This window comes from Hypanus sabinus, chromosome 17 (genome assembly GCF_030144855.1).
Source record: "Hypanus sabinus isolate sHypSab1 chromosome 17, sHypSab1.hap1, whole genome shotgun sequence".
NCBI classification, from domain to species: Eukaryota; Metazoa; Chordata; class Chondrichthyes; order Myliobatiformes; family Dasyatidae; genus Hypanus; species Hypanus sabinus.
Genome location: NC_082722.1, coordinates 13,979,381 through 13,992,407, shown reverse-complemented (window position 1 = coordinate 13,992,407; position 13,027 = coordinate 13,979,381). Strand labels below are relative to the sequence as shown.

At 39.3% G+C, this 13,027-nt stretch overlaps 1 protein-coding gene across 3 annotated transcripts in view; it reads right to left on the bottom strand.

Annotated features, from left to right (window-relative positions):
* Positions 1 to 13,027, bottom strand: part of bbs2 (Bardet-Biedl syndrome 2) — a 168,084-nt gene that overhangs the window by 25,962 nt on the left and 129,095 nt on the right. The window contains exon 17 of one of the 3 annotated variants that reach the window (XM_059992559.1): positions 12,204 to 12,369. The exons of the other annotated variants lie outside the window; for them this stretch is intronic. Within the exon in view, the coding sequence (XP_059848542.1) occupies positions 12,204 to 12,369 (166 nt within the window). Of the gene's footprint in view, positions 1 to 12,203; positions 12,370 to 13,027 lie in introns of those variants that run through there. 3 annotated transcript variants of the gene reach the window in all.

Genomic DNA, 13,027 nt, shown 5'->3' with positions numbered 1-13,027 from the left:
TGCTCCTTTTGTCCAGGCCCAGAGCTGACAACAACCGCCAAGCTGATTTGGCTGGGAAACCTCTGCAGCCAAACTCCACAGGGAACAACCATGCCTACCATCCCTTGTCTTTGCACTCCTGCACTAAGGGCTGGTACTTCAAGGCCCTTCTCTCTTAGGCCTCTTCCCAACCATCCTCCCACGGCACTGTCAGCTCAACCAGAATTATTTTCCGATCTTCAGTTAACCACAATATCATGTCCAGGCGGAGGGTTGTGTGCACCACCTCTGGGAACTGCAGCCTCCTTTCCACATCGACCCTCATCTCCGAGGACCTGGCTGTTAGCAGCAGATTTGGTTTTGGTTGTTTGGTTACGGAAGGCCTGGCTCCCTCTTTAATGAAGGGTATGGCCTTCCTCAAATCTGTGCCAGCTGACCTCTTCTTGCATCTCTCGCTCTAGTGTGTCAGCAAGAGCCAGCAGCACCTTATCATGGTGCCACCTATACCGTCCTTGAATTAGAGTTGTTTTACACCTGGATAGTATATAAGCCAGTGTCCCCTTTTGACCACAGAGCTTACAGTTCAGGTCCTCTCTCATCTCCCATGTGTACAGATGTAATGGCGAAGGAAGGGTGTCATAAATGGATCGCAAGAGGAAGGAAATACGGAAGGGCTCCAGTCTCCATAATTCTGCCCATGAGATCTTGCACATAGGCAGATTCCACTTTGTCCAGGCACCCTGGGACACTTGTTCCACTGCCTTTGACATCCACTTCTCTTCCTCACGGATCTGTACTTCTGCCTGTACCATGTCACGCCTGTTCCTTATGCTTGCGTTTCCCCACTGTTGGAAGTGAACTGAGCCGAGGCCTTACTGCCCGACGCAGGGGTTGCCGATGATATCTTGCAGCTTCAGAGAACAGCTCTACTGCTGCGTTGGCTACCCACTTGCGCCCAGATCTGGTTGTAATGCCTGCTTGCTTTACCAGGTCGTCATTGGAATCTCTCAAGCTATTAAGCATTTAGTTCTGCATTTAGCCACCTTGAATTCCTCCAAAACAGAAGATAGGGGAAGCTGCAGCTGTCCGGATCGAATAGAGAGGCCCACTGAAGAGAAGCTTGGGGGAACTCCTAACCATCTCCGCAGGGGCTTGTTGGTTTTCCTCTCGATGCCCTCTACGGCAGTCATGGGGAACTCGTAAAGTGTGAAGAGCCAGAGAAGCTGGGCAGAAGGCTGTATTGATTACAACCAAGTCTGGAATTTACCAGTAAGTCCAGATTTGTCAATCTTCTTCAGCCATTTGTCTGTCTCTTTCACAGTGTTGGTGACATGGGCCCCATCTGTCAGTGATGCATTAAACCACTTCCCCAAGCATTTTATCGGGTTATCTTCGATGGAAGGGATGACCTCACCCTGAACTTGGAGGCTAAACTTGCTAGTTACTTTGCCCTTTCTGATCACGATACACCTGGACTTCTTCGCCTTGAAGGACAACCTCGCCCAAGTGGCTACATTGTCCAGGGTTTCCAACACCCATCTTGCCTGGACATGTGACACAGTTGTTATTGTGATGTTGTCCATGAACCCTCGTAGAGCCAGCTGGCCAATGCCCGACTCCAGCTTTGGGCTGCGGGTTACATCTTCTGCTGATATTAGGAAGTTCACTCCCATAATAATTAGGGTGGGGGAGATGGTGCACCCTGTTGGAATCCCCTTCTGGAGGTCCTGCCAAATAGTTGTGAAACAGGCTGATGTAAATCTGAGTTTGAATCCTCCAAGGTAGCTGGTGAATATGTCTCGAATAGCCACTGGGATGTAGTAGCGGTCAAGTCCTTCTAGGATGAGGTCATGTGGAACAGACCCGTAGGCGTTCTGCGTCATGTAAGAAATTAGCCTTCTTGCAAGCACAGAAAAGAAAATCTTACATTCCACATCCAGGAGAAAAATTGTCCTAAACTGGGCAATTGTGGAAGAATCCTCTTCCTTTGGAATAAAGCATCCCTCTACCAATTTCCAACTTGATGGAATAGTACCTTTGGCCCAGATCTTTCTCATGACCTTTCACAGCCTCCAAAGAAGTTTTGGGTATTTCCTATACACCTTACAAGGTATGCTTCTTGGGCCTGGAGCAGCTGATGCTTTAGCTTTCCGGATGATGGCCTGGATTTCCTGCCAGGTAGGCTCCATCACATTCAGCTCAATTGATGGCTTTTCCGGTCAACGCACAGCCCGATTGGTTCCTCGTCCCTGACCCCTCTGCAGGTTGCTGTGTGCCTCCTGCAGCAACTCCTCTACCTCTGGCTTCGAGCTGGATAGTATACCAGATTTTTCTTGGCCGAGAAAACCCCTGGTGAAGCTGAATGGATCTCTCACAAACTGCGCTCACCTTTTCTCTTTCTTCCTTATTTGCTGTCGAAGATGTTCCGCCCTCTGGAGTTTACACAGCTGTTCCCGCAGCATGCTTGTTAAGTCCCTGATACTTTCATTTTTGGCCGATGAGCTGGTTCTAACCCTCTTGTTGAGCATCTTTAATTCGCCTCTCAAGCGACGAACCTCCCTTTGGTTGCCACGGTAACTCGGGCCGACTTCTCCGCTCCATTGGGCCAAATCATTCCTTAGCTAGATTGTACGCTATGGCTGTGAGTTAGTTGATCTTTCCGTGTACTGGACCTGCTAAGGCAACTTTCAAGATACCATCTAGATCATCATTGACTTGCATCCAGGCGACATTGTCTGACGATCTAAGCCATTTGATCCTGTCCTTCCTTGATGAATGGATTGAGGTAGCCGAGGGGGAACTCACCTGGTCTGTTATTTGCTCCCTCAAGTGCAGGCAGATCTTCAGCTCTGTGGGGTGCTTCCTGGCTGACATTCTCCTTCTTCTCACCGAATACTAAGCCTATGTGCTGCACTTGGGTCACCATTGATCCACATCTAGACCTGCTCTGGTGTATCCTGAGCCCTCTGATGCTTTTGCAGACTTTCTCGCAATGACACCTTACCGTGAATTCCTCTCCAGTCAGTGTTGTTTGCTTTAATTTCCTTGTAGTTGTGTTTCCTGTCCTGGCCGTTGCCGGTATGTCCGTCCCGTTGAGTCTCTCATCCTCCCCCCCACCATAAAGAAATATTTAGTGTGCATAAAGTACTGACAGAATCATGTAATGAAGCATGTCACAGAAGGGTCCTGAGCAGCAATAGATTTGCCACTTTACTGTTAGTAAAGTGAAGGTTTGAACAATGAATTAAGGATGATGATACAAACCCAGAACATTGACAAACCAGTTTACCAAGGTTGAAACTTAAAAATATATTAATAGAGCATATATAGAGACTATTTTTCTCTCATATTATTTCAAGAAATTAAAGGAGAATTAAATGAATACAAATGATTCATAGTGTAAAAGGTAAAAGATTAAGAAATCCAAATGCTGAAATTTAGATTGAAAAACCGAAGTGGAGTCAGTGGAGTCATGTTGTTATATAAAATACAGCAGGTTTAGTTCATATGTGCATAATAATACTGCTTGAGCTGGGTGAACTGAGCTGGTAGAAAAATTACACTGGAATAAAAGCATTACTTTCCATTTATAGAGTGCCTTTAACAGAGGATTGTTCCACTATCCAATGGCTCAAATGCTTTTTGACTTTTATACTTGATCAAAAACAACTCTCATTTTAAATGTTTCCTGTTTCTGCAGGAATAGCTAGGAGGTCACCAGGAGACGCTCATGGAGTGAGCACTATTTTAGATTTGCTCCATAACCTTTACTTTTTTAACCTATGATCACCCTTATTTAACTTATTTTTACCTACACCAGAAAATTCTTGTTACTTTCTTGGACTTCTCTTTAAGAGTGTACTGTGAATTTTTAAGAAATGAGTACAGAAATGGCTTTAAGATCTAAAGGGCGAGACCCTGGTAAAGATTCTAACAGCAATGGAAAGAAAAAAAAGACTGATCCTAAACGTACTGAATTGACTTATGAAACGTTATTGGAGCCCTTAAATGAAAAATTTGAAGAACAACGACAAACTTTCAAAGAAGATTTAAAGGCTTTCCAGGATTCTCTGGATAAGATTGGTCATGAAGTTAAACAGCATCAAACTTTAATCGCTACTCTGCAAGAGGACGCTCGGAAGCAAGACTTGAAAATCAAGAATTTGGAGCAGAAATTATCTTTGGCGATTAACAGTTGGAAATACTTAAAGCCAAGAGTGTTGATTTTGAAAATCGATATAGAAGACAGAACTTACACATACTTGGTCTCCAAGAAGGTATCGAACAAGGAGACCTCTCGAAGTATTTCGTTCAACTTTTAAAGGATGCGTTCCATTCTGTATTCCCAGATAGATCTCCGTTACTTGATCGTGCCCATAGAATTATGTGCCGATCACCAAGTTCTTCATCTAAACCACCTGTTGTAATTGTTCGATTTCATTATGTGCATGTTAAAGAGCACCTTATTCGTTTGGCTCATTGCTTAGGGATGGTTAAATTGCGAGAATTCCAATTCCGGCTTGTGGAGGATTTTAGCCCAGAAGTGATGAAGGCACGGCTTGCTTTTAAACCTTTGATGTCTGTACGTTACGAGAAAAACCGAAAACCAGCGCTTTTATACCCTGCGAAACTTAGAATCTCGCCTTCGAAAGCACCACAATGTGTTTTTCTCTCCACATCTGATGCTCGAAGCTTTCTGGATGAGAATTATCCTACTGCTTCGGATTCTCATCTCTAATAAATGTATGGTTTTGATCGTTATAAAATAACTTTTGTTTCCAAAACCAGATTTTCTTTCTGGTTATTGGTGTAGGTTTATTTTACATTTTATATTCCTATTAAAGCTTTTCTTTATCGACGTACTAATCTTTTTAATTTACTTACTTTAACCATTGTATTTTATTTTTTGGTGTCTATTAATAATTCTCTGAAGGTGAATTTTTTTAACGTTTTGATATATATCTTTTCATTTTTTGTGTAATTAAGATGACGGTTTCTTTTCTAAAATACTTCTTGCTTTTTTTTCTCTTCTTCTTCCTATAATGCCTTTCTTATCATATCCTAACTTCTATTTGTTCAGGTTTTAACCCGATTTATAAGTTACCAGTGTTCATATTCTTTTTGTTTTCTTTTTACTAGCAATTATATTAAGAAGTCTGTTTTAGCGTAGTGTTAATTACTTTTTAGGATTTTGGATGGATTTTTTTTTCTCCTTTATGTATTTGGAGTCGCCTTCTGGAGACATGGGGGTAGATTTAGTATCACGCATTTTTTTTCCTGGCCTCCTTTAGGCTCTGAAGGGTCTTTTTTTCGTGGTTGGTGGGTGGAGGGGTTTCTTTCTAATTCTATTGGTCTTTTTATTAGTTTTTCTAATTTTTTCATTTGGGCTGATTTCAAGCTACTAAAATGTCCGATGTGTCGTCATTTCCGGTTCCTCCACTTATTTTTGTTCCTCTTCCGGGTGCATGAGTTCATACTTTGGTTAACTCTTTATATACCAAAGGGTTGATTTTAGAAATACGGCTCAGACCATTAATTTTGTCTCTTGGAATACTAATGGCTTAAACCATCTGATTAAATGGAAAAAGATTTTTAAGATATTCCAAAGACTGAAAGCGCATATTATTTTTGCACAAGAAACTCATGTGAGGAAAGAGGACAATCGACGTTTTTTTTTAGGTTTTGGAGGGGTCAACAGTACCATTCGAATTCGAATGCCAAAGTAAAAGGAGTTTCAATTTTTATTGACTCCTCTATTACATTTGTTCAACATTATTTCAGATGCGAATGGCAGAGCTTTGTTAATTATTGGAATACTTTTTAATAAGAAGGTTGCTATGGTTAATGTTTACGCTCCAAATGTGGATTATCCTGATTTCTTTAAGTCTTTATTTACTTCTCTACCTAATCTAAATGAATATATGTTAATAATGGGTGGTGACTTCAATTGTTGTTTAAATCCTTTGCTGGATAGATCTATATCCATTCAGACTTTACCAAATAAGTTGGCCACTTATATCAATTCTTTTTTAACTGATACTGGAATTTTTGATATTTGGAGATTTCTACATCCTAAGGACAAAGAGTTTTCATTTTTCTCACGTCTATCACTCTTACTCGAGAATTGACTACTTTTTCATTGACTCTCGTTTTATTCCATCTGTAATTGGTTGTAATTATGACATTATAGCCATCTCTGATCATGCTCCAATGAAACTTTCTATTAAATTAATGGGGACAGCTTCTAGTATTAAGCAATGGCGATTTGATTCTACCTTACTACAAGATCCGGATTTCATTAAATTTATGAAGGAACAGATTGATTTCTTCTTTTCAACTGATTCCACGGATGAAATCTCCTGCGGAACACTGGGACACTTTTAAAGCATATATATGTGGACAGGTTAGTTCCTATTCTGTTGGTTTGAGAAAACGTATTAAGAAGGAAACTCTTTTATTGGTTGATAAGACTAAAGAAATTGACAAGAAATATTCCATTGCTCCTAGTAAGGAGCTTTACAAAGGATTGAGCTTCAAATGGAACACAGTTTATTACTTACATCTTCAACTGATAATCAATTAATGAAAACCAGAAGTGATTTTTATATACATAGTGATAAATCCGGTAAACTGTTAGCTAACCAATTGAAGAATGCTTCAGTTAAACGTCAAATTATTAAGATTCGCCAACAGATCTTTTCAAGATTTTTATTCCTCCCTGTATCATTCTGAATTTCCCCATGATCATAATACCATGTATGATTTTTTAGGGAAATTGAATTTTCCAAAATTATCATCTGAAGAACTTTTAATATTAGAAACTCCTATTATGGATGCAGAAATTAAAGGTGTTATTTCCTCTATGAATTCCAGGAAAGCACCAGGTCCAGATGGGTATACAGTGGAATTTTTAAAGTTTTTTTCCTCTACTCTTTCTCCTTGGCTATGCAGGGTTTTTGAAGAAGCAATTAGACTAGGTAAATTACCACAATCTTTTTATAGAGCTTCCATTTCTTTAATATTGAAAAAAGATAAAGACCCTACTGACTGTGCATCCTATAGACCAATATCTCAATTGAATGTAGATTCCAAGATTTTTTCCAAGTTATTGGCGACCAGGCTGGAGAAGGTATTACCTCAAATTATCTCGGAGGATCAAACTGGTTTTATTAAAAATCGCTATTCTTTTTTCAATATTAGATTATTTACTATTGTTTATACTCCTTCACGTAGCACCACAGAATGTGTCATTTCATTAGATGCGGAGAAAGCATTTGATAGAGTTGAATGGCCAAATTTATTTACTGTGCTTGAGAAGTTTAATTTTAGTCCGACATTTATATCCTGGATTAAATTGATATATCATACTCCAGTAGCCTCGGTTTTTACTAATAATCAAAGAACTCCCTTTTTTCATTCATTTCCGGGTACCATGGAAGGCTGTCCGTTATTATTTGATATTGCTCTGGAACCTTTGGCAATCGCTATTAGAGAATCACCTAACATTTTTGGCATTACTGGCGGGATAGATATACATAAGTTATCATTATACACAGATGATTTGTTATTATACATTTCTGATCCTGAGAAATCCATTCCTGCAGTTATAACATTATTGGCTCAGTTTAGTAATTTTTCTGGGTATAAATTGAATCTTATTAAGAGTGAATTGTTTCCCTTAAATAGACAGGTTCCAATTTATGGAAATTTACCTTTTAAATTAGTTAATGACTTTTTTATATACTTAGGGATTAAAATTACAGAACATCATAAGGAGTTATTCAAAGTTAATTTCTTACCCTTAATTGATCAGATAAATGTTTGTATACTAAATGGTCACCATTGTCTTTATCTCTGATAGGTCAGATTAATGCTATTAAGATGATTATTTTACCCAAGTTTTTATATATATTTTAAGCGGTACCAATTTTTATTCCAAAATCCTTTTTTGACAATGTTGATTCAAAAATTTCCGCATATATATGGCAGAATAAAAATCCTAGATTGGGTAAAAGATATTTACAGAAGTCAAAGAAGGAAGGTAGATTGGCATTGCCTAATTTTAGATTTTATTATTGGGCAATTAATATTCGATATTTGAAATGTTGGTTAAGGGATTTGGATTTATCTCCTAGCCCTCATTGGGTAAATCTGGAAACTAAATCTGTACAAGGATTTTCATTGTGTTCTATTTTAGGGACTTCTCTTCCCTTTGTTCTTTCTAAATTGCATAAATGAATTGACAATCCGATAGTTAAACACACTTTACGTATATGGTTTCAATATCGGAAATAAGTTTGTTTTAGCAATTTCTATTGTATCCAATTTCTTTTTTCATCCCTCTATTATGGACCAAGCTTATTCAGCTTGGAAGACTAAAGGTATACTACGATTTTCTGAATTAGTTTTGGATAATTGTTTTACATCTTTTGAACAATTATCTAATAAATATAATTTGCCTAGATCTCATTTTTTTTTAGATATTTACAGATTAGGAATTTTTTTAAACACTGTACTTCCTACCTTTCCAAATCTTGTTTCTTCGGGTATTTTGGAGAAATTGTTAGAACTAAATCCTTTTCAGAAAGGAGTAATATCAAATGTTTACAATATAATTATGACAATACATTCAGAGGCCTTTTATAAGATTAGGAATGAGAACTTAACCTTACTATCCCTATTGAGAATTGGGATAAATTTCTTCAATTAGTTAATTTATCCTCTATATGTGCTAAACAGTTTAAAGTAGTGCACAGGGCTCATATGTTCAAGGATAAATTGGCTCGTTTTTATTCCCATATAAATCCTATATGTGACAGATGTCATTCTGAGATAGCTTCTTTAACTCATATGTTTTGGTCTTGCCTGCTTTTGAAAAAATATTGGAAAGACATTTTCGATATTATTTCCACGGTATTGAACATTGATTTACAACCTCAGCCTATTACTACAATCTTTGGTTTACCAATGATAGAGTCAATTCATTTATCTTCTTCTGCTTGTCAGATGATTGCATTTCTTACATTAATGGCTAGAAGATCTATTTTGTTGAATTGGAAAGAAATTAAACCCCCTACCATATTTCATTGGTTTTCTCAAACTATGTTATGTCTAAATTTGGTAAATATTAGAAGTGTCATATATGACCCTTCTATTAAATTTGAAAAGACTTGGAAGCTATTTATTCAATATTTTCACATGATGTAATTCGACCCTGTTCCAATCTTATTTGTTTTTCCGGTTTTGATTATATGTATGTTGAGATATGAGTTGGGAACACTGATGATTCTTTGTCTTTTTATAGATTCTATAAACAACCCATTTTTTTTCTTTTTCCTTCCCTTTTTTCCTTTTTCTCTTTATTAGTTAGCAGTTAGTTTGTTAGAATAGTTTTTCTTAGGGCAATAATTTTTTTTTTCTCTTTTTCTCTTTTCTGTTTTTTTCAACATGATATACCTAGTTTGTTTTTGTTGTTTCATTTATATGATAGTTGTATCATTCATGATTTGGGAAGACTTAACTATATTGTACTTATTGCTTGTGTACCCTTTTATGTTCATTTTAATTTTGTAATTTTGTAATCCCAATAACTATGTATTAATCTTATCATGTTGATATTAATAAAAAGATTGAAAAAGAAAGAAAGGAATGGCTAGGATAAAGGGAATATCTCTTACTCAGTGAGGCAGGGTTGTGCAGATGATCTCAAAGTTTACAGTACATGTCCTTTGGCCTATGATTTTGTACCAACTCTAAGATCTAAAAAGCAGTTCCTGAATCGCTGAGTGTGTGCCTTCTGTACCTCCTACCTGATGGTAACAGTGAGAAAAGGGCATGCCCTGGGTGCTGGAGGTCCCTAAAAATGGATGTTGCTCTGAGAAACCACTCCCTGAAGATGTCCTGGGTATTTTGTAGGCTAGTACCCAAGATAGAGCTGACTAGATTTATATTTATATCTCTCTGCAGCTTTTTTCAGTCCTGTGCAGTAGCCACCCTGCCTCCCTCATACCAGTGATGCAGCCTATCAGAATGCAAGTTTTTGAGTGTATTTGTTGACATGCCAAATCTCTTCAAGTTCCTAAAGAAGTATAGCCGCTGTCTTGCCTTTTTTATAATTGCATCAATATGTTGGGACTGGGTTAGATCCTCAAAGATCTTGAGACCCAGGAACTTGAAGCTGAAGTTCTCCACTTCTGATCCCTCTAAGAGGATTGGTATGTGTTCCTTCGTCTTACCCATCCTGAAGTCCACAATCAGCTCTTTCGTCTTATTGACATTGAGTGCCAAGTTGTTGCTGCGGCACCACTCCAGTACACCCTCTCATCACCACCTGAGATCCTACCAACAATGGTTGCATCGTCAGCAAATTTATAGATGGTATTTGAGCTATGCCTAGCCACACAGACATGTGTATATAGAGAGTACAGCGCTGGGCTAAGCACACATCCAAGGTGCACCAGTGTTGATTGCCAGCAAAGAGAATACGTTATCACCAATCTGCACAGTTTGTAGTCTTCCAGTTAGGAAGTCGAGGATCCACTTGCAGAAGGAGGTACAGAGGCCCAAGTTCTGCAATTTCTCAATCAGGATTGTGGGAATTGTGGTATTAAATGTTGAGCTATAGTCGGATGAACAGCATCCTGACATAGGTGTTTGTGCTGTCCAGGTGGTCTAAAGCCATGTGGAGAGCCAGTGAGATTGCGTCTGCCATTGACCTATTGTGGCGATAGGTAAATTGCAATAGGTCCAGGTCCTTGCTGAGGCAGGAGTTCAGTCTAGTCATGACCAACCTCTCAAAGCATTTTATCACTGTAGTTGTGAGTGCTAGCGGGTGATAAGTCATTAAGGCATTATTCTTCTTCTTAGGTACTGGTATAATTGTTGCCTTTTTGAAGCAAGTGGGAACTTCTGCCCATAGCAGTGAGAGGTTGAAAATGTCCTTGAATACTAACGCTAGTTGGTTGGCACAAGTTTTCAGAGCCTTACCAGGTACTCCATCGGGACCCTCTGCCTTGCGAGGGTTCACTCTCTTTAAAGACAGCCTAACATTGACCTCTGAGACAGAGATCACAGGGCCATCAGGTGCAGGAGGGATCTTCACAGCTGTAGATATATTCTCCCTTTCGAAGTGGGCATAAGAGGGATTGAGTTCAACTGGTAGTGAAGCATCTCTGCCATTCATGCTATTGGGTTTTGCTTTGTAGGAAGTAATGTCTTGCAAACCCTGCCAGAGCTGCTGTGCATCCAAAGCTGCCTCCAACCTCATTCAAAATTGTCTCTTCGCCTTTGAAATAGCCCTCTGCAAATCATACCCAGTTTTCTGGTACAGGCCTGGATCGCCAAACTTGAATGTCACAGAACTAGCCTTCAGCAGATTATGTACCTCCTGGTATGACCACGGCTTTTGGTCTTGAAATGTACAGTAAGTCTTTGTAGGCACACACTCATCCAGACAGGTTTTAATTAAGTCAGTAACAACTGCAGCATACTCATCCAGGTTTGAAGATGAATCCCAGAATACAGTCCAGTCCACTGATTCAAAGGAGTCCTGTAGGAGCACAGGAGTCCTGTGCTTCCCTTGTCCATACCTTCTTGGTCCTCACTACTGATGCTGCGGTCTTCAGCCTCTGCCTATATTCAGAGAGTAGAAGTACAGCCAGGTGATCAGACTTCCTGGTGTGGAATAGTACGGTAAGCATTCTTGATGGTGGGGTAGCAATGGTCCAGTGTGTTGTTTCCTCTGGTATTGCAAGTGATCTGTTGATGGTAATTGCTTAGTGATTTTTTTTTTCAGACTGGCCTGGTTGTAATCTCCCAAAATGACGGTGAAGGCGTTAAGATGTGCTGTTTCATGCATATTAGTCCCATTGCTCAGATCATCTAAAGCCTGATTGACATTAGCCTGAGGTGGAATGTATACTGCTACCAGATTTCCAGCATCTGCAGATTTGCTCATCTTTGTGTTACATTCACTGATCATTTTCACTCATTTCTGTCTTGATTTTGGATTTTCAGCATCTGAAATGTTCAGATTTCAAAATCAGCTGCTTTTTCATAGGGATGTTAATGATTGAATAATGCTCAGTTCCATTTACCTCCCCAAAATAAAAGTAACTTACAGCTGCATGTAGGGTAGCATTAGCAGAGAAGTAAACTCCAGGGATTCAGAATGCAGACACAAAATGCTAGAGGAATTCTACAGGTCTGGCAGCATTCATTAAAGTTTATATACATTTTGGACCAAGACTCTTCATCAGGACACAGAAGAATTTAGCAGAGGAGTGGCAACTTGTTTTCATTACATAAAATGGCAAGATCTTGTATTTCTCACAGTGACAATCTGGATCACCACCACTGAGCAGAAACTTGATTGGATCAGCTTTAGAAATCCTGTGGACAGAGAGCAAATCCAGTGCTGAATGTCATTCCTACTCCCCCAAGAAACTGTGCCATTCAGAAAGTCCTAACCAGGAGTGTTGTGGAATATTCTGTTCAACCGGAGGCAGCAGGTGATAACTGAAGGATTGCTTAACTGACATTCATTTACCACCTGAAACATTTGCTCCATCATAGTGTATCATTCACAGGATGCTCTGAACAACTTGCCAAGGCTTCTTCCATGTTGGGTACATGGGACCAGCACCTTCAAGTTGCCCTCCAACTCACACAGCATACTGTTTCAGAAATTGTCTCTCTAACCACAGGGACTGTAACAGCTTAGGATAACAGCTGAGGTTTCCAGCTATTTACCAAGGACAGGTGGCCAAGGTATAAGGAGGTGAGTGTGGTAAGCTACCAGTGATCATCTCGAGTGGAAAAGTTTGGGAATGCCTGCACCAGCAGTGCAGCCTTTGATTGGCTGTGAAGAAGCATATTTTTAGTTCAACATGCCCAGCCAGAGGTGAGCCCTATCCTCCAAAAATTCTGATGACACTGACCACCAACAGTAGGTATGTAAAGGTTCAACAGTGATATTACCAACACCATAGAAAATTCTCCAAAAGGGACAAAAAGGGACAAGTGATCTAGCATTAGCTTCCCACTTGAG